Here is a 20671-nt window from a genome sequence, read left to right as displayed (position 1 = left end):
AGTGTCAAAGCAGTCAGGGAGGGAATTGGGCTTTTAAAATCACCGACACCGCTTTTAAGGAGCCCATGAACTTGCAAATAACAGCTACAGAAGGTTTTAATTAGCGTGATGTGAAAAAAAGTCACTTGACCTCTAGGTGCCCTTCTTTCAAAGGTGGGGTAATGAGCTGGCCACCTGCTAGCTCACGGAGGCATTTGCTCCTTAATGAGGCGGTGGTGGGTGGTGGCCAAGTGCCTGGAGAGAGGGAGGAAGAAGCTCTCCAAAGGCAGCGGGTCCGTGCTGACGGTTCTCGCCGAGACCCAGTGACCTTGAGACGCCCTCTGGCGACCAGATTCCTGTACTGTTTACGGTACATTCCGAAGGGGTTGTGCCTTTGCTAAGATAGTGTGACTACGCTCTTGTCCCGTGGGAGGTGATGGGTGGTCCCTGTCGCCCCTCAGCCCCGGCTTCTGTGGCTGGACTTTGGGGCCTGGCGTCCTCGGTGGTTTCCGCCTGAAAGCTGAGCCCAGTTCTGGGGGACATCAGTCGCCATCATAAAATCTCTGAAGGGCACGTACGTGGACACAGGCGCCGGCTCATTCTGTTTGTTTGTAGAAAGCAGGAGTGGCGAGAGCCAGACGAGCACATGTTTCAGCTCAAAGGACAAGCGAACGTGCCCGTGGTTGGACGGCCACGTGCAGGCCAGGTGTCTTCTGAAGGCAGAGGGCCCTACCACCAGAGACAGAAGGTGTTGGTCAGGGTACTTGGCTTGCAGACACTTCAATCTGTCCCAGTGGGTTTCACAGAAGAGTTCGTCATGGTGGACGGTGCTTAACCTCAGTTCCCCTCCTTCCTCGGCTGACCAGGCTGGAGAGCTAGAGCCAGCTTAGGGGGGCTCAGACGGGCTTGCACCGGAGGCAGAGGTGAGGAGGAGCCCCGGCTGTGTTGCATCTGCTGATCTTCTTGCAGACAGGCCGGGGTGCAACCACTAGCATCATGTGTGTCAGGAAGCAGAGCACGTGGTGTTCGCTGGTATGGACGGTGGCAGGCCCAGCATGGCTCTGGACGTAGCTGTGACTGCATTTTCTGACTGTTGTGGCACCCTGACTATGAGACTTGGATCATCATAGAAGCTTCTGGAAAGAAGCAGCCTCGGTGTGGTGCTGGAGCCCTGGCAGCTCCCTTGGGCCTTGGGGAGTCGTTCCTGCTTCAGCATTCCCTGCAGCCCCTCCCTGGCTGGTCCGGAGCGGCGCGGAGAACCTCACGAATCACTGGGGCTCTGGGGACAGCTCACAGCACTAGGCCACCAGGGGAGCTGAAGGCACGTGACCACCAGGAGCCTGTCCTCGCCGGCTTAGCCCTCTACCCCATTCTGCTCCAGCAGAACACATGCCCATTTCTCCACATAGTTCAGTTCTGAGTCAGGGCTTCAGAATACAAATCACAGCCAGATCTGACCTGCCAGGGAATCTTGCAAATGTGGTCATCGTGGTGCAGCCTGCGTGGTTCAGGAAGGTACCACAGGAGCCAGGCCACGGGGTTGACTACAGAATCACTGACTTTCAGGCCGGGGGAGATTTGAGAGCGTAGACTAGTTCAGCCTTCAAAGGCGGATGAACTTGGGTTGTTCAAGTCAGAGCCCAGATCACAGCTGGTTAAGAGGCGAAACCCACACGTCTGGCTGGTGCCCCGTGTACCCGACAGACTCCGCGGAAGGAATTCCTGCATTTGCTGGGAGCTCAGACCACACAGGCCTAGTGTCCAAGGGTCCAAGGGTCCCTGCAAGGAAGGCATCTTGGGATTTGGAAAATCTCCTTCCTTTGAGTTAGGCTAACCAGGGTTCAAGTCCTAACTCTGCCTCCCACGATCTGTGAAGCCTTGGCAGGTCATTCACCCTCTCTGAGCTGCCATTTCCTCGAGCAAACTGATTAATCGTAACGCCTGTCAAATGGGTTTTCATAAAGAATGAAGAGTCAGAAGCATGTAGCACAGAGTAAGCGCTCAACAGATGTTAGTTCTCTTTTCCCTGACGCTTTGGCTCTATTTCTGTGCCACATAAAGGTAGTGTTTCCTAAATGAGCAAGAGAATGTAAGGCTCGTCCACATTCACTCGGGAGCGTCACCCGTGAGCTGCCGCAGAAGCCTGCAAACATCTTCAGGCCCATTCTCACCACAGAAAGTTTTCAGGCAGATGCCCCCGGATCAGCCAAGTCTGAGGTGAGCCCCTCCCAGCACGTGGTGCATATTTGTTAAGAAGCAGAAGAGAGGCCAGTAGGACCGGTTGCAGGAGCACACGTGGCCTGAAACCGTCCCTAAGGTGTGCGGTCTGGGGCTGACCTGAAGCAGCCCTTCGGTCTGATGCTTCCCAGGGAGCGGGAGCCCTGGGTTCCCCGTTACTCTCTCCAAGGGTGACAGGTGGAGCTCTGAGGAAAGAGTTCTGCCCCAGGAATCCCTGGGAAGATGGGGCTTACCTACGCTCTTCCCTCTCTGGGCTTCAGTTGCTTTATCCAACAGGAAGGATAGAAGACTGCCAGCTACGGGAAGCCAGGGCAAAAATGAACTATTGGGATTTCATCAAGATAAAAAGCTTTTGCACAGCAAAAGAAACAGTCCACAAAACCAAAAGACAACCGACAGAATGGGAGAAAATATTTGCAAACGACATATCAGATAAAGGGCTAGTATCCAAAATCTATAAAGAACTTATCAAACTCAACACCCAAAGAACAAATAATCCAATCAAGAAATGGGCAGAAGACATGAACAGACATTTCTCCAAAGAAGACATCCAAATGGCCAACAGGCACATGAAAAAGTGCTCAACATCACTCGGCATCAGGGAAATCCAAATCAAAACCTCAATGAGATACCACCTCACACCCGTCAGAATGGCTAAAATTAACAAGTCAGGGAACGACAGATGTTGGCGGGGATGTGGAGAAAGGGGAACCCTCCTACACTGTTGGTGGGAATGCAAGCTGGTGCAACCCCTCTGGAAAACAGTATGGAGGTTCCTCAAACAGTTGAAATTAGAGCTACCATTCGATCCAGCAATTGCACTACTGGGTATTTACCCCAAAGATACAAATGTAGGGACCCGAAGGGGTACGTGTACCCCAATGTTTATAGCAGCAATGTCCACAATAGCCAAACTGTGGAAAGAGCCAAGATGCCCATCGACAGATGAATGGATAAAGAAGTTGTGGTATATATACACAATGGAATATTATGCAGCCATCAAAAGGAATGAGATCTTGCCATTTGCAACGACGTGGATGGAACTGGAGGGTGTTATGCTGAGTGAAATAAGTCAATCAGAGAAAGACATGTATCACATGACCTCACTGATATGAGGAATTCTTAATCTCAGGAAACAAACTGAGTGTTACTGGAGTGGTTGGGGGTGGGAGGGATGGGATGGCTGGGTGATAGACATTGGGGAGGGTATGTGCTACGGTGAGCGCTGTGAATTGTGCAAGACTGTTGAATCACAGATCTGTACTTCTGAAACAAATAACGCAACATATTTTAAGAAAAAAGGAAAAGAAGAAGATAACAGGAGAGGAAGAAAAGGGGAGTATGTCAGAGGGGGAGACGAACCATGAGAGATGATGGACTCTGAAAAACAAACTGAGGGTTCTAGAGGGTAGGGGGGTGGGGGGATGGGTTAGCCTGGTGATGGGTATTGAGGAGGGCACGTTTTGCATGGTGCACTGGGTGTTATGAACAAACAATGAATCATGGAACACTGCATCAAGAACTGGTGATGTAATGTATGGTGATTAACATAACAATAAAAAAAAGACTGCCAGCTCCCGTCCCCCCCCCCCCCCCCCCCCCCCCCGCCCCGCCCCGCCCCGCCCCCGAGGCTTAGGGTGGGCTCACCCCCTACTGGGGAAGACATCCTGTTCTCAGGAGGTAGTCTGCAGAGTGCTCCCGGCAGCCGCTCTTGTCCAAAGGAGTCCTAATCCCCGGAAATCTTGGGAACCATATGCAGCAGAGTCTCTGCCTATATGGGGCTGGTTCTTAAAGTCAGCACTTCACGTAAAAACCCTGGTGAGTCAAATACCCTTGGACATCTCCAAGGCAGGGCGACATCATCTTTCCATAAGATCAGTTCTTCCTGCAGTTTGGGACAGGGAAGCACCAGATACAGCAGGGGCCTGTGTCTGGGGGCTGCGGGGTAGAAAGCGTTCAACGTATGGACGCAGCGGGTGCTGGGAGAGAGGTCAGCTCCACGGGGGCAGATGAAGGGCTGGGCAGGCAAAGCCAGAGCCGGAGGAGGGACGGGCAGAGTCCCGGACACCAGGAGCGGGGGTGGGGGGGGGGGGGGGGGGGGGGGGGTGTAGGCTGAGGCTCTGAAAGGTCAAAGGCCGGCAGGATGGGTGGGGGGAGCAGTGTGCCGAAGGGGTCCCCAGCAGCCCTGCTGAACCCTCCCAGCCCCGCGCCCTTCCACTCAGCACGGCCTTGTCTTAAAGCCCCTTCCTGGGGCGCCTGGGTGACTCAGTCGGTTAAGCGGCTGCCTTTGGCTCAGGTCATGGTCCCAGGGTCCTGGGGCCGAGCCCTGCATCGGGCTCCCTGCTCAGTGGGGAGCCTGCTTCTCCCTCTTCCTCTGCCTCTCCCCCTGCTTGTGAACTCTCGCTCTCTTTCTCGGTCAAATAAATAAATGAAATCTTTAAAAAAAAAAAAAAAAAGGCCCTTCCTGGGTCTGCAGGGGATGGTCAGGAACGGCTCACATAATGGTGTCATCCACATTGAGAGAGAAGCGTTCACACCAAGGCGTGGAAGTTGGGGAGGCCTGCAGGGAGAGCGAGCGAGGGTGCTGGGCCCTGGAGGGTTTGTGGAAGAGGGGGTGGCACTCTGGCCTTGGAGACCTGGGGGAGGCCGGGAAGCTCAGCCCTTGTCAGGTGACAGGACAGCTTGAGGAAGGTGAGGCACTGACAAGGGGGGAAACGGACGACAAAGAGCTGGGACTTTGGTCTTTGTGCAGAGACCGGGGGTTTGAGCAGGAAAATTACTGTAATCCTCATGGATGCCTCCAGAAGCCCAGCTGGGCAGTGGGGGCAGGGCTGGGGGGAGAGTGAGGAGTCCAGGCTAGAGGTAATTCAGCTCCGATGAGAGCATGGGGGTGGGTTGGGGGGACGCAGGAGGACGGGCAGCGGGGCGCGTCCCTTCTACGGACGCTGCGTCGTCGCAGGGAGTGCTTTCTGAACCGCAGGACCGGGTCACCACGTTCTCAGACACAACACACAAAGATGTGCCGGGTCCTAAAACAGAGAGACTGGGATTTTGTGACCTGTGTCCTTCCCCAGGGCTGCGGGGAGCCTCCCCACCATCACTGATGCCAACCTGGTAGGCCCAACCGCAGCCAGGAATGACCTTCCCAATTTGAAATCCTAAATGCTCCGCTCCCTAAAGTCACAGACGTAGATCGGGCCCGAGATCCGCAGAGGTCCCTGCCTCCGATGTTCTCCACTCCAGGTGCAGAGGGACTTGGAGCCTGCCTGTGGGGTGATGTGATTCGCACGTCCACTCGATACACATTTATTGAACACATGTCATGGGCCACTTCTGGGCACTGGGGATTCAGCAGGGAACACACCTGTCCATCCCTGTCCTCGTGGATGACGGACAACAGGCCATGGGTGGACAGTACAGCGCATGAGATCATGGGAAGTCCTGTGAGGAGGAGCAGAAAGATGCATGTGAGCGGGGCTGGCCTCTCTGTCTATGTTGGGGGTCAGGGAACGCCTCACCCAGCAGGTCACCTTGGAGCAGAGACCCCGAGAATGTGAGGGAGCCAGCCGTGTGGACTTATGGGAAGGGTGTTTCAGGCAGAGGAACCTGCAAAGGCCAGAGAATGGCTGGGAGGCTGAGGTCAGGGGTCGGGTCTGAGGGGAGGACGGCCAGAGCCGGAGCTGGCCTCCACTGTAACAGAGCCCTCTGGTCAGGAGGCCGCTGCAGTAATTCAGCGGTTGTTGGGATCAGGGAGAGGTATCACATCTGTGGGGGGAGAGCAGAAGTTTGTGGGAGCGGGGCCCTCAGGGGCTATGCGCCCTATTGCACCCGAGTTGTACCCCCAAACCGGGATGGGGGTTTCTGGGACACCTGGATTCTCGCCGCTGCAGGCAGAGCCGCCCGCAGGAGCCCGCAGGGACTGAGGACGAGGGCTGGTCGGTCTGCACGGACCCTGCGGCCGGCCGGTGCTCGCAGAAGCCGTGTGGACCGGGCCAGCGCTCCGCCTCAGGCTGGAAATGTGCCACGGAACCTGACCCAGCCTGCAGAGAAAGCCCTGAAACGGGCCAGCTTCTCATGCCTCTCACTCTTGAGAGCATTATGAATTCCCCCGATCAACGGAGTATGGTTTCTGCAGACCCCCTCTGGCAGCCTCCCCTGCGGGGCCCTCCCGTCCTGACACCCCAGTTTTCCTACCTTCGTTTCTTCCTTTGCTGGTGGAAACCTCTCTAGTCCTACCAGCGCACGAGGGGCCATAGTTCCCACATTCCAGGACCTCTGTTTTTTAACCTGTAAAACAGAGCTAATGTTACTTATCTTCAATTATTTACCTGCGATTCAATTTGAATCGGATGAAGATTGCAAATGGGTGCTGCGAAGTGCCTGGCAGTGTCCGAGGTATTGGGTCAACGTCAGACATTAACGTGGACTCAGCTTAGACATCCTTTTCCCCAAGAGACTCTCTTTGTCCCACCAAGTGGGGTTAAATGTTTCTCGGTGCTTCAGAATCTATGTCGTTGAGCACAGGATGTATGTCCGCACCAGGATAGGCCCCTGTGATGCAGAATAATCCCGGCCGACTTCCCCTGCGAAGATGTCCACGTCCTGAGCCCTGGACCCTGTGCATACCTTATGGCAAGGGGGGGTTAAGTCTGCAGATGGAATGAAGGTTGCTAGTCATCCAGCCTGGGGAAGGGGAGATTATCCTGGATTATCCAGCTGGCCCCGGATAATCACATTCTCCTGTAAGTGAAAGAAGGAGGCAGGAGAAGCAGAGGTCCCAGGACGCCGCCGTGGGCGTTGAGGATGCTTGGGGCCGAGCCAAGGAGTAAGAGTGGCCTCTGCAGGCTGGAAAAGTCAAGGAAATGATTTTCCCCTTGAGCCCCCAGAAGGGAACGCAACCCTACGGACACCTGGATTCTCGCCGCTGTGAGCCTCGTGTCAGAATTCTGACCTCCCAGCGACGAGATAATACAACCGTGTTGTCTTAAAGCACTGAGTTTGTTGCAGCCACTATCGAAAACCGGTACAAGCCTCACGTACGTTTGACAGGCACAATCCTCTGTCATTGTTGTCATTGTTATTGTCCTAACTTTACAACCGAGGAAACCGCAGGTCGGAGAAGTTAGGTAATTCGCCCTAAATTGCGCAGCTAGCAAGTGCTATCAGATCTTTTGATACAAGTTACCAAAAATGAACAAAAGCACAAATTGGCTTAAGCTACAGAGGGGTTTACTGACTCACATAACTGAAAAATATTTTTAGAGGTTCTTGTGGAGAACAGGAAAGGCTTGACACACAAGCTAAAAGTTGATGCCAAGGACCCAGTTTTCCTCTGTCTCTTCTCTCTGTTTTCCTCTGTCTCTTCTCTGTTTTCCTGTTTCTTCTCTCTGTTTTCCTCTGTCTCTTCTCTCTGTTTTCCTCTGTCTCTTCTGTTTTCCTCTGTCTCTTCTCTGTTTTCCTCTGTCTCTTCTCTGTTTTCCTCTGTCTCTTCTCTGTTTTCCTGTTTCTTCTCTCTGTTTTCCTCTGTCTCTTCTCTCTGTTTTCCACTGTCTCTTCTCTCTGTTTTCCACTGTCTCTTCTCTCTGTTTTCCTGTCTCTTCTCTCTGTTTTCCTCTGTCTCTTCTCTCTGTTTTCCACCTTCTCTTCTCTCTGTTTTCCTCTGTCTTTTCTCTCTGTTTTCCTCTGTCTCTTCTCTCTGTTTTCCTCTGTCTCTTCTCTCTGTTTTCCACTCTCTCTTCTCTCTGTTTTCCACACTCTTGGTTCTCTTCTCCGTCCCCTCAGCGGACCCCGCAGCTCCAAGCCCACCATGATGGTGGTGGAATGGCTACGGTAGCCCCAGACCTCACCACCTCACTCCCCACAACTCCTGGAGGAGAAAGGGAAGCTTCCTTTTGTCAGCAAGAGTGTTATGCCTTGTTGCTTCTGATGATGTTAATTTCCAATTCCTGAGCCAAATTCTGAGTCCAGTGGTGGACCTGTGTGTGGGGGGAGTGGGGAATGGTCAAACTACCCAAAGGAAAATCTTAGTCGTTTGGGCAGAAGAAACAGAAAATGGATATCAAACGTCCACAGCGCTGGCTGAGAAAGATCCTGACCACAGAGTTTCTGAGCTCAAACGCTACTGCCTCCCAGGAACATTGTTTTCTGGCTCTTTGGACACAGGGTCAGAGAGCCTGTGTCCTGCCTGGACGGAGAGATAAGCCTGGAGCAGTCAGGCAAGCCCAAACTAAAGCGCATGCTGCAAACAATAGGCCGGTATTCTTCAAGAATGTCAGTGCCATAAAGGAAAATGAAAAGCAGAGGAATAATTCCAGATTATGGGAGACAAAAGAGGGGTGATATCTAAATGCAATGCTTGATCCTGGATTGGATTCTGGATTATTGAAAGAAGTTTCTAGGAAGGACAATATTGGGACAGTTGGCAAAATTTGAATATACATTATAAGTTAGATGATAGTATTGTAGCAATGTTAACTTTCCTGAATTTGATCACATCACTGTGGTTGTGTATGAGACTTTCCTTGTTCTCGGGATACGTGATGTAGTATTTGGGGCTGAGGTGTTGTGATCTCTGTAATTTACTCTCAAATGGTTCAGGAAGAACTAGACTAAGAAACAATGAGGATGGGTGACTATACTTAGCAATACTGTGTTGTTACTTGAAAATTGCTAAGCGAGTAGATTTTAAAAGTTTTCACACAAAAAACATAACTATGTGCAGTGACAGACGTATTAACGAACTTTATTGTAATTCCCAAATATTTATGTTTCTCAAATCATCACGGTGTACACCTTAAACCTCTACAGTCAATTACACCTCAAGCTGGAAAATAAGCAAATAAATAAATAAATGCCCCCAAATATTGAGGATCTTATGCAATATATAAATATAGAGAGAGAGATAAAGCAAATGTGGCAAAATGTTAACACTAAATAACGTGTGTGACGTGTGTGAGAAAGTTTATCATAATCTTCTCACAATTTTTGTATCCTTGAACTTTTTTTCCAAAATCAAAAGTTTAATTAAAGGAAAAGAGATGGACCTGTGCAGGTGGTTGATCTAAGAGCCACTAAGATATCACCAGAGTGCTAAAAATCGTAGCAGAGAGGTAACTTGAAAAAAAATGTATTATTAAAACTTCTCTTTGGAGAATGCTGATGCGGCTGGGACTTCGGTGGAGAGATGAGGTTCCCAAGGGCAACCTGCAGGGCCCACAGGTGGTCACGGTCAGGGTGTGGCCTCTTCGGGAAGGTCCTCCTCTGCTCTTCGCCTGTGAACTTCTTCATCTCTCTTCTAAATAAAAACTAAACACATATTTTCTCAATGTTGAAAGGAGAACCAAATGACTGGCCTTTCTTTTTAATCTGGTGTTACCAGCTGTACAGCCTTGAACAGGTCATTTCATTCATTAGGCAGACATTTATTTGGTACCTACTCTGTGCCAGGCACTGTTTTAGATTCCGGGGATAGCACGGGCCCTCCCAGAGGGTATAGTCTAGTGGTATGTGGCAGACACTGGGGGTTGCCAACCCCACCGGTAAGCCTCGTCTTCCTTGCTAATAAAAACTCCAATTTTGGAGGCACCTGGGTGGCTCAGCTGGTGAAGTGTCTGCCTTCGGCTCGGGTCATGATGCCGGGGTCCTGGGATCGGGCTCCCTGCTCAGCCAGAAGCCTGCTTCTCCCTCTGCCTGTCACTTCCCCGCTTGTGCTCTCTCTCTCTGACAAATAAATAAGTAAATCTTTAAAAAACTAAATAAACAAGTTCATTGAGGTCTTGAAATTCACCCATTTTAAAACCTTTTTATTTTGTGATCATTGTAGATTTAAATGCAGCCGTAAGAAGTAACAGAAACGCTGCATACTCTTCACCCAGTCTTCCCCAATGTAACAGCACAAGAGCAAGATCAGGATGTAGACACTGATACAATCCTTTGACCTCATTCAGATTTCCGCTCCTTTGCCAGGTGTGTGTGTGTGTGTGTGTGTGTGTGTGTAATTCTTTGTGATTTTATCGCTCACGTGACCATGGCCACAGTGAAGATACAAACCATTTCCAAGGATCCCTCTTGTTGCCCTTTTATAATCAGACCCACTTTCCTTCTCGGTTGCACTCTGTCATCCCTGAGCCCCCGGCCAACCACTAATCTGTTCTCCATTTCTGTAATTTCCACATTTTCAAGAATGTTATGCTAATAGAACCGTGCTGTATAGAACCTTTTCGGATTTTTTTAGGCTTTAGGCTTTAGGCTTTTTTTCATTCAAACTCGTTCCCTAGAGGTCCACCAGGTTGTTGTATCATTACTTCCTTCCCTTTTATTGCTGAGTAGTACTCTAATGTACTACAATTTGCTTAACCATATGCTTGTACCACCATTTGCCGCTTAACCAACAGCCACCCAGGAGCCTAAACTTTGTTTGTTTGTTTGTTTGTTTTTAAAGGCAATAATGAGTCCAGCCATAGGACACACGGTGATTGATCTTAGTGCTTCTCATTGGAATCAAGACATTCAGAAAATGGGAGGGTGTTTTTGGTTGTTACCGTGGAGGGGGAGCACTTTTGGCAGTTAACGAACGTTAGGCTGCCTGAACTCCACAAGACACAGCTGCACAAAAAGAATCAGACAACCGCCCCCACCGAACATGCTGCCAAATGTTTCGGTGGGTAACACACCCACACAAACAGGAAAACAATAACAACAGATTTGTTTACAATTATCTGAGCCTAAAACTTAACGCCATTTACAAATAAAAGTAATTTGGCTATGGTTTTAATGTACACTGAATCTTCCAGGTATGCAAATGTTGTGTATAAAGAGGAGAGGTTGTAATTTACTTTGTTTGGCACTTTGCCAAGAATTGTTCACTGTTTCAGAAAATCGACAGTGACAATGCTTCCAATATTTGAGTCATCGATATATTTTTATTAGTCTCCACCCACAGCACATATATCATATTATGTATGTGCATTTATCATTTATGCCTTCATGATATATATTTATGCACAATATATTTAGTCCTTATTTTGAAATGTCAAATGCAAATAGAAAACGTTTAATATTATATTCTGTAAAACCATTATAAGTAGATGCAAGCATCTGATGACATCATTATGTCATGTAGTAATGACATGCCTGCGTCCTATATATTGTAATAATGTTTTCTAATAAGTTCCTTCCCTTTTATTTTTCCTTTATATTACAGTTAGGGCATCATGCAGTTTATTTTATTGTTTTGTGTAAGTCATATTACCTGTGAATTTCATGCCAGGATAGCAAAGGAGACATTACAAAATCATTATGCCTTGAAAGCGAGTGTTGGGCTTGATGGGGTGGAGAAGAACTCATCTAATTTCTGGTCAAAGAGAGGTCTGCAGAGGATCTTCAGGAAGATATGTTCTTTGGTAAAAAGAGAGAGATGCTCTGGGGTGCCTGGCTGGCTCAGTCAGGAGAGCATGGGACTCTTCATCTTGAGGTTGTGAGTTCAAGCCCCATGTTGGGTGTGGAGACATTAAAAAATAGTAATAAAAAGAGAGAGATGATCTGCACCAGTTCCCGTTCTGCTTTGGGACGTTGTAGGACATCATGTTTCTGTATGATGTGGTCATCTTATAACCATGAGGTGATGGGGTCTCTGATGATATGACTGATTTGCTGCAGCGGCCCCGGAACAGTCTACTATGGATTTTGCCATGGGAGATAATTACAGGTCTGTATTGTTTAAGCCACTGTCCGTTGGGTATTCTTGCATGCAGCTAAAAGCACCTAACTGGAATGTGGGGAATATCGTAAATCAGCAATTACAATCAAGTGTAATAAAAGTGCATTATCTACAATATAGGATAGGGAAGCATTTTTTTTTAAGATTTTATTTATTTATTTGAGAGAGAGCATGAGCAGGGTAGGAGACAGAGGAAGAAGCTGGGGACTTTGTGGGACTCAATCCCAGGATCCTGGGATCATGACCTCAGCAGAAGGTCAGACGCTTAAGCGACTGAGCCACCCAGGTGCCCTGAGAGGGAAGCATTTCATCAGGTTCCCAAACCAGACTCAGGGTTGGGGAAGGTCAGCGAATATTTCCTGTAGGAAATAATATCTGGACTAAGGACTGAGGACGAGTAGGGTTTAGCCAGAAAGGGCATGACGTTATCACAGTGAGAGAGGTGATTCTGCCTAAAGAGGTTCCCTGGAAAAGGGGAGGAACCGTAGGTGTGAGATACCAGTCCATGGAGGATTAAGTTGAACCTGTGGGCTTGTTCATCCATTTGAACCGAGTTCAAGTCCTGAGTGAGTCACTTGGTGGCGGTGTACCGCTGGGTAAGTTCCTGAACTGTGTGTGTTCATCATCGTGAAGATGAAGATTACAAGAGGACTCATGTCCTGGGTTCTTTCTGAGAAGACTGTCGTTCAGACAGGGAGGGTTCAAATCTAGAACGGGGTGGGAACCGGCGGTACGGCTAGAGAGGTGAATAAAGGGGAAACAGATTGGGGTTTGCACGGACAGGTCCTGGGTCAAGGATCCAAGGTACAGGAGTCAAGGACGATGTGCGGGTTCCTGGCTTGGACAGCCGCCGAGGCACAAACGACGACAGGACTCGTGGGTCTGGTGGGGAGACGTGTGTCCTAAAGGACACACATATCCGGGCTCGGGAGCTGTAGCCCGGGAAGAAGCAGCTAACCCCGAACGAGGCCAGAGGACCCGGTGGGACGGGCCGGGGCTCGGGGAGCAGGGGCGCAGGGCACAGCCCTGGGGTCTACGGACACCCCGACGCCGAGCGGCGGGCACAGCCTGAGCAGCCTTCGGGACAGGCAGGAAAAAACCAGGCCAACAGTCAGGTCGCGGAAGCTGATGGGAGGGGAAGGCCTGAGGACCCGGCTCGGCCCGCGCAGCCACGCGTCCCGGACCCGAGGCGGCTTGGCGCTGGGGGGCCCGCGGGGGCCGGGGGCGGAGGCGCAGCGACGCGGGGAACCCTCACTCCGCGGCTGGCCGAGCCGAGCGTCCGAGGGGGCCAGCGCGGGGTCCCCCGGGACTCGTCCCCGCAGCCAGCGCCGGGCGCCCGCGAGCACCGCCTCCCGGGAGCACCGCCCCGCGTCTTTCTTTGTTTCCACGTCCGAAGATCTCGCGACAGTCGGGCGGCAAATCTCGCGAGCGCAGGCCGGCCTGGCGCTGCGGCTCTCGCGGTGTTTGCGCGAGACTGCCCCTAGCCTGCTCCCCCGCCGCCCGCCTGCCTTCCTGCCCTCTCCCCGCCCGGCCTCCCCCGCCTTCCCCCGCGGGCCCCCTCCGCGCAGGGATACTATGGTCTCCGGCGATGGACGCCCCAGGTGCAGGTCAGTGCCCGCCCCGCGCCGCGCCGCGCCGCTCGCTCCCCTCGCCGGGGGTAGCTGGGCCGAGGCCCTCGGGCTCGGGCCGCGCTCCCTGGGGCCCCCCGCCGCCCTCGCCCCGGCCCGGGCCTGCGCGGGGCCCGCCGCTGCCCGCGGCCGCTGCTTGGCAGCCCTGGCCGGGGTCGGGAGGGGCCGCCCGCCGCCCCGCCGCCCCCGTCCGCGGGGTGGTCGGGCAGCGTCTCCTTGCTGGGGTCCCGCGGGCCGCTGCTGGGCCCCGCCGCCCGGCCCCAGCCCCTCTCTCTGCTGCGGTCCCCGGGCCGGGGTCGGGGGCGGTCAAGGCCGGGCTCGAGTCAGCCGGCTCCGGATTGTGCGCTGCGGCGCTGGCTCTCCCCGCCCCCCCCCCCCCCCCCCCCCCTGCCCCCTGCCTCTCCTGCTCCCCTGCCTCTCCTGCTCCCCGTCCCCTGCCCTTCCTCTTCCCCCTCTGCTCCCCTGCCCCCTGCCTCTCCTGCCCCTGCTGCCCTCCCCCGTACCCTTTCGCCCCCTGCTCCTCTGTCCGCCTATCCCCCCTTTCCCCCAGCCCCAACAAGAGAGGGAACACTCATGCTCTCTGAGGCGGCCGTGCTGCCTTCTCCCCTGGGCTCAAGGGGCTGCCCTCACGGAGGGTCCTGCCCACGCACAGCGATGAGTCTGCACAAAAGACCTGACCTGAAGACTCTTCTCCCCCCCCCCCCCGCCACCCCGGACGTTGGGAGCTGGGGAGCGCTCCAGTGAGACCCCCAGGTTCATGTGCAAAACCAGAAAGACTTGTTCCCTTGGCAAGAATCTGCTAATTTACCCAGATAATTTTGTTCATTTCTACCTTCAGTCTAAGACCTAGTAGTCTTCCTGCTAAGTTTTGTGTTTTGGTGTGGTTTTGCTTTTGTCCATGTTGTTGAATGCTCTGTAAAAATTTGTCTTTCGTTTATTTTTTAAAAAATCAATCCTTCTGACAGTTGTCAGGTTCTCAGATTGTTCTGTCTGTACTTAGCATTTTTCAGTACTTCAGTACTTCCTAAAAGGCCTGTACATCATTTAAATCGTTCTTGTTTCTCCTTCCCGGGTATTCTTTGTTACCACATTTCAGGAGTTAATTATCTTACCTGTTTTTATTTGACAAGAGTCATGATTTGAGCTGTGTTGTCCAATACAGTGGACCCTGGCCATGTGTGATTATTTAATTTTAAATTAATAAAAGTTAAATTTTAAAATTCAGTTCCTCCCTGGCTATAGCCACATTTCAAGTGCTCAGTAGCCACATGTGGCCAATGGCGGTCTTACTAGACCTCACAAATAGAGAACATTTGCACCATCGCAGAAAATTCTCTTGGACAAAGTGGATTTCCAGTTATTTTCATTTTAAATTAAGGTACTTTGTAGCTGTGTTTAATGAAAGTATAATTTTTTTTTCAGGATACGCCTTTGAGTACCTTATTGAAACATTGAATGACAGTTCGCATAAGAAGTTCTTCAATGTACCTAGACTTGGAGGCACCAAGTATGGTAATGTTGCTTAAATTTTGGGGGGTTTGTTTAGTTTGTAGTAATAAGAATGCATTTATTAATTTGAGCTGAAGAAATAATTGACTCCCACCGTGTTGTAACAGGCAAACCTACACATAACCTCTTAACATTTTAAAAACTCCTCTTGGGACAAGTTTTGTTTGAGGAGGATGCAAGTCCATACTTAAACTTCTCATTTACAAATGTAAGTTAATCTAAGAATGATTTTTTTTCCTGCGGAGAAACTAAGGCAATTTAAAAACAACAAAAAAGCCTGACTGGTGATATTCTACACCTATAATATGCATGGTTTAATTTTTCAAGTGAACAGTGCCCACGATTCTTTATCTGTCATACCTGTATAGGAATCGTCAGCAGACCCCCTGATTTGAGTGGTGCTCCAGTACTGGGCATGGTTTAGCCGGGCCTGTGCGCCAACGCTTTCAGCAGACCTTTGCAGGTACCTGATTGGGGCCAAACCTTTCCCTGAGATCTCAGAAGAGAGAACTTGGCTCAACCCTAGGGAACTGGATGGAAGTCTTGACTTTGACAGTGGAGCACCTGAACCAGCCAATGAAGGGAAGACCTGTTTGGAAGAGTGGTTTTTGTTTGTGTGGATTTCCTGGGAAAACTAGTGGGAAAGATAAATGCCAAGTCTATTGCAGTGAATTTTATTTTCTTATTATTTTTTTAAATTTTATTTATTTATTTTACAGAGAGAGACACAATGAGAGAAGGAACACAAGCAGGGGGAGTGGGAGAGGGAGAAGCAGGCTCCCCACTGAGCAGGGAGCCCGATGCGGGGCTCGATCCCAAGACCCTGGGATCATGACCTGAGCCAAAGGCAGACACTTAATGATGGAGCCACCCAGGCATGCCTATTGCAGTGAATTTTAGAGAGAGCTTTTAATCTTGTACTCTTTTAGGAAGATTGCTTTTGTGATTTTTCTGTAGATTTTGATGTATTTAAATATTGTAGCCTGCCACTAGCAGTTTTTGTTATATATCATGAGAAAATTTCAATATTTTGGAGAAGAAACCTGTCTTAGAATTAGGCTACCTTTAAAAATAAGAGGTTCACCAAAGTGAGAGCAGTTTTCTTTACCTTCCGTGTTTAGGTGCCATTATTTGTATTGAGAGAGGTTGGTGGTTTTCCTAAGTGCCACGTGTCTTTAATTCACATTTATTTTATTCTTTCACCAATGATGAGTTCGCATTAGTTTTGAAAAGGGAACATCTAAATTGCTTATACATAAGAAAGATTTTTTATTTCACTTCTAATATTTAGTGATTCTGGCCTAGAAGATTTTTAATCCATATTTTATAGCTTAATAAATAATAAAAGAACATATGTGAGGATATTTTAAAAATTGAGCCTAAGTTCTTTCTGTGGACGATATGTGGAAATATGCCCACTTGAGATGGCCTATATTTCCGAAATGGGGAAAATTAGTAGAAAACTTTGAAAAATAATTAAAATGCATTGAAAGAGAATGGTTCATGATGTAAAAGCTAAATTTTCTCTGGAAAATAAGTTTTCGTGGGCATCTAGAGATAACTGAGTTTCAGAATATCCAGGTTTTTATAACCATGATAAATACAGTAATAACACACCTGTAAATATAAATGCTTTCAAAACAGAAATTTGGTTTTTATTTCCATGGGATTAAAGCCCTGTTTTATTCATGGAGTGGTTATTATGAAAGGCTTATTAATAATTACTAGAGCAATTTCTTAGTAATTACTTGAGGGAATAAAATTTGAAAGAAGAATTGACTTGGAGAGAGAGGAGTAACTTGAGTAGCAGGTTGTTTTGCTTGTTTATCATCAGAACAGAACGTGTGTGTGCCCTTTTGGAGAGCCCAGATTGAGTGGCCCTGCGGACCTGTGCTCAGGGGGCATTGCTTAGGCAGTCACTGGGGTTCGGGCCAGTGCCGGCTGGCTGGAGAGCCAGCTGTGGTGAGCTCCCTGCTAGTGGAGGGGAGTGTGCTCTGTCCTCTCCTGTCCTGGGGAGGAAAGACGGGGTGAACTCCTGTCAGCCCCCTGCTCACCTGTCAGGAATGCCTGCAGCATGGGGAACTGAAACCCTTCTGTACAATGACTTTAACGAATGGAGGTTTATCTTTCTCACGAGCAGGAATCCAGACTTGGCAGACTGGGGCTGTAGCGCACCAGCGTCAGCAAGGACCCCGGAGCCAGGCTTCTTGTTTTCAGTTTTGCTTTCATTCTTTTGGTGGCAAGGGCTGCTTCACTTCACCTCCAGGCACTGCCCGTGTTCTAGGCCACTGGAAGGGCAACAGGGGGAGAAGAGCAGCTGCATGGGCCTGCATGTCCCTGGCCGCTCTCCCCTTCCAGGAGGCCGGAGGACAGAGGGAGTAGCCTTCTGGCGTTTATGGGGGACAGCGCAGGGAGAACCAGCCTGGATTCCTCCTTCCCTGCATACCTCCCCTTCCTCAGTCTGTCTTTCCATGGGGCACAATACAAATCATTTGATTTCTGCTCTTTTACTGCCATTTTATCTTTTTGCTTCCCAGGCTTACACTCACAGGATCTTTACGGAAGTGGACACATTGTGCACATCGATTCCATTTTGGTCTTATATAATTTCATTTACAGCAAATCGCCTTTTTAGGGATCTGGAGCTGCCCATGTGGCCCTCGAGTGCACTGACGGTGATGACGGAGATGTCGAGTAACTGTTACCGTGAAAATAGACCTGTTTCCGAGGGGGAGAAATCACTGCTCCCAGAGAGTCAGAGGCTGCTTTCTGAAGGAGCAAGGACTTAAGCTGCTGGTGAGCAGAGGGCTCACAGAGGACAGTCCATGCTCAGGGAGTTAGGGGCAGGGCAGACCTTGTACGGGCAGAAGGGAAGGTGTGGAGGGCAGGACGTGGGAGGGCTGGCTGTCATGAAGCCTGTTGTGGAGACTAGCTGTCCCTGAGCAGCGGGGCTGCTGCTGTCCTTCAGCTCAGCCCAGCCACTCGTCTGCCTCCCTGACCTGCAGTGAAGCCAAGGCTGGGTTTTCCAAATCCTAATTTGCAGCCTCTGAAAAAGTCTGTTTTTAGGAGTGTTTTTATCGTTTATAAGAAATTAGATTGGGGTTGAGAATCACAGAAAGACCACAGTACAGGCAGAAACAGTCTCATTGTTGATGTGTAGGTACAACTCGAAGTAGATGTGCTGCTTTGAACAGAAACGCGGTGTGTATTGGTTTGTAACCTTTTGTTTACTTGCTATCTCGTGAACATCTTTCCATGTCCTGGAATACTAGTACCCGTGCTGATTCTGCTCGGTGTCTGAGTCAGGGAGCGTGAGTTCAGATAGCAGGGGATGCGTGACTTCTCAGCAGCCTCGTGAACATCTTTCCATGTCCTGGAATACTAGTCCCGGTGCTGATTCTGCTCGGTGTCTGAGTCAGAGAGCGGGAGTTCAGGTAGCAGGGGATGCTCGACTTCGCAGCAGCCTCTGACGGCCGCACGGTACGGCCCGTGTGGGTGCACCACGGCTTAGCAGCTCTGTGAGTGTGGAGGTCGTCACCGGCTCGTCCCTGTTGACACGCAGCTGTTCTGTATGTGTCACATTTCCGTTTTGATGTGAGCTTGTTATTCTATAGCATTCCCTCCACCCTTGTCAACGTTTTTCTTTTCTACTTTTACTGTATACTGTGTGCTCAGTCTTCACCCTTGACATAAGGAACAGAAACTCAAGGAAAGATGTGGCAGTTTGCAGACGTCCGAAGACGCAGGCGGAAAGCACAGTGCTCACGGGGACCAGGATTTCTGAGCCAGGGACTGTTTCTTTTGTCACTTGAAGGCTGCCTGGTCTCTTCATCCCTGTTTCCATTTGCCATCTACCCTCTAGTCATCTGTCTCTCCAGGCCCACTTACTCGTTTTGTGGAATGCCCAGGGTAGCCACTGTTGGCCATGAGATTGTGATTGTCTTACCAGCCAGTTAAGACTGGTTGTCCCCATAGCTGACTTTTTTGCCTCTTGCTTTGGCCTGGTTTGGCTAGGCTTGTCACGTGTCTGTTGCTGGGGCAGTTACCTTGCTAGAAGGAACCCAAGTCCTTCTTTTCTAATCGTGTCCTGCGTTGGACTCTGGAATGGGCTGTGTGTCAGGTTAGCAATGAAATAGTTCGTTTGTAGAGTTGACACACAGTGCACACCTTTCCAAGGATTACTTTTACCTAATATGATTGTACTATTCCAGATACAACCATGGAGTCACCAACCCTCCACATTTGTCCAAGGTTCTGTTGATTTTATCTCTGCTATTGTTGACGTTTTCTGTTCTAGATTTAGCCCTTTGGGTGGCCAAGAAGAGACACCTGCTACCTCAAGTGAAGAAAGGTTTATTGTCATGATACCGAGCTCCCAGGCCAGTGAAATGTGGCTGTATCTCCAAAAAAATGGGCCAGAATTGAGGAAGCTCTGTATTTTCTCTCTCAAGGCTTCAGATTTTCTGTGCCCTCTACTGCACTGCAGCCCAGCCTCCTGCCTGCTGACTTTACGTGGGGCCCCAAATGGCAGCCTTGGCCCCTCACTTATCTCTGAACACCTTTCTGGTTCAGTCTGTGTCCTGATTGCAAGTTCCTGGGAGAGGAATGTAATTGTCCTTGTGTATTTTCCCTCCTGAGGCTGTTGGCCACTGACCCCTGCCCAGGATTGGCTGTGGCTTCCACGCGGTAGCCAGGGAGGTAAATGGGACACAGAGGACTGCCTGTTCCATGGGTGGCTGTTTGCACAGGCCCCACAGGGTGCATCTGCTGGGTTAGCAGCTGCTGCTAGATTACATGCTCACCAGGAGTGAATGGGAAGAGTGGGTGTTTCTCCACTTTCATCAGTAATAGGTACGATTTTTCTTATTTTCTCCGTGTTTGTCAGTGAGTGGGGGAAAACATCTGAAAGAAGTTTTCTCTTTTTTGCTTTCTTAGATTATTCGTGGCAGTATATATATATTTTTTTAAATTAAAAAAAACGGGTCAGTTCTTTATTTTGAAGAGGGCCAGATAACGCGTGTAGCACGCACAGTGGTTGTGTTACAGGAAAGGAGCTCGGACTTAGGGGACCCAGATTTTTCATAATGGACAGTAGGCATACCTGCCTTTTGCTCCAGAAGGAGACGCTATCAGTATCTTCAAGGCCATTCACTGTATTAACTTTGTTTAAAGAATGTCCTGGAACAAAGGCAGTTACTGCCCATGCTTGCAAGTCATGCTGAACTGTGAGGTGGGAGATGGGGACACGGCCTTCCTGCAGCCCGTTAGAAGTGGGGGTGGTGTGGGAGCTGGGAGGAAAGAGTACAGGGAACACGGTCTCCTGCAGCCCGTTAGAAGTGGAGGGGGGAGCTGGGAGGAAGGAGTTTGACGAGGGACGGAATGATTAGCTGTCTTGAATATTGCTGAGGGACATTGTTTCTTTGGTGTTTAAGGATAGAAATCAGATTAGTGTGGAAACAGTGAATGGAAGTATAGAAAAATGGACATCGGGAATATAGTGATTCTCAAAAAACCTTGTTGAGAGTTTGAAGAAAAAAGCCCGTGGCAGCTGCGTGTGCTACATTGAGAGACAGGCGCAGCTGTGTGCGCTACACTGAGA

The 20671-nt window shown here is 50.0% G+C and overlaps 1 protein-coding gene across 2 annotated transcripts in view; it reads left to right on the top strand.

Moving 5' to 3' along the window:
• The first annotated feature begins 13400 nt into the window (after positions 1 to 13400).
• The window catches only part of IREB2 (iron responsive element binding protein 2), a 42113-nt gene continuing 34842 nt past the window's right edge, over positions 13401 to 20671 (top strand). The window contains exons 1-2 of one of the 2 annotated variants that reach the window (XM_025893038.2): positions 13401 to 13542; positions 14986 to 15075. In XM_025893038.2, the coding sequence (XP_025748823.1) occupies positions 13524 to 13542; positions 14986 to 15075 (109 nt within the window). In that variant the 5' untranslated portion in view covers positions 13401 to 13523. Of the gene's footprint in view, positions 13543 to 14985; positions 15076 to 16846; positions 17869 to 20671 lie in introns of those variants that run through there. The other variant, XM_073882130.1, reaches the window with a different exon arrangement.

Source organism: Callorhinus ursinus, unplaced genomic scaffold (genome assembly GCF_003265705.2).
Source record: "Callorhinus ursinus isolate GAN/ISIS: 27379988/994484 unplaced genomic scaffold, GSC_fseal_2.0 scaffold45, whole genome shotgun sequence".
NCBI lineage: Eukaryota > Metazoa > Chordata > Mammalia > Carnivora > Otariidae > Callorhinus > Callorhinus ursinus.
The sequence above is the reverse complement of the archived record's forward strand: the minus strand, read 5'-3'. Positions and strand labels throughout refer to the sequence as shown.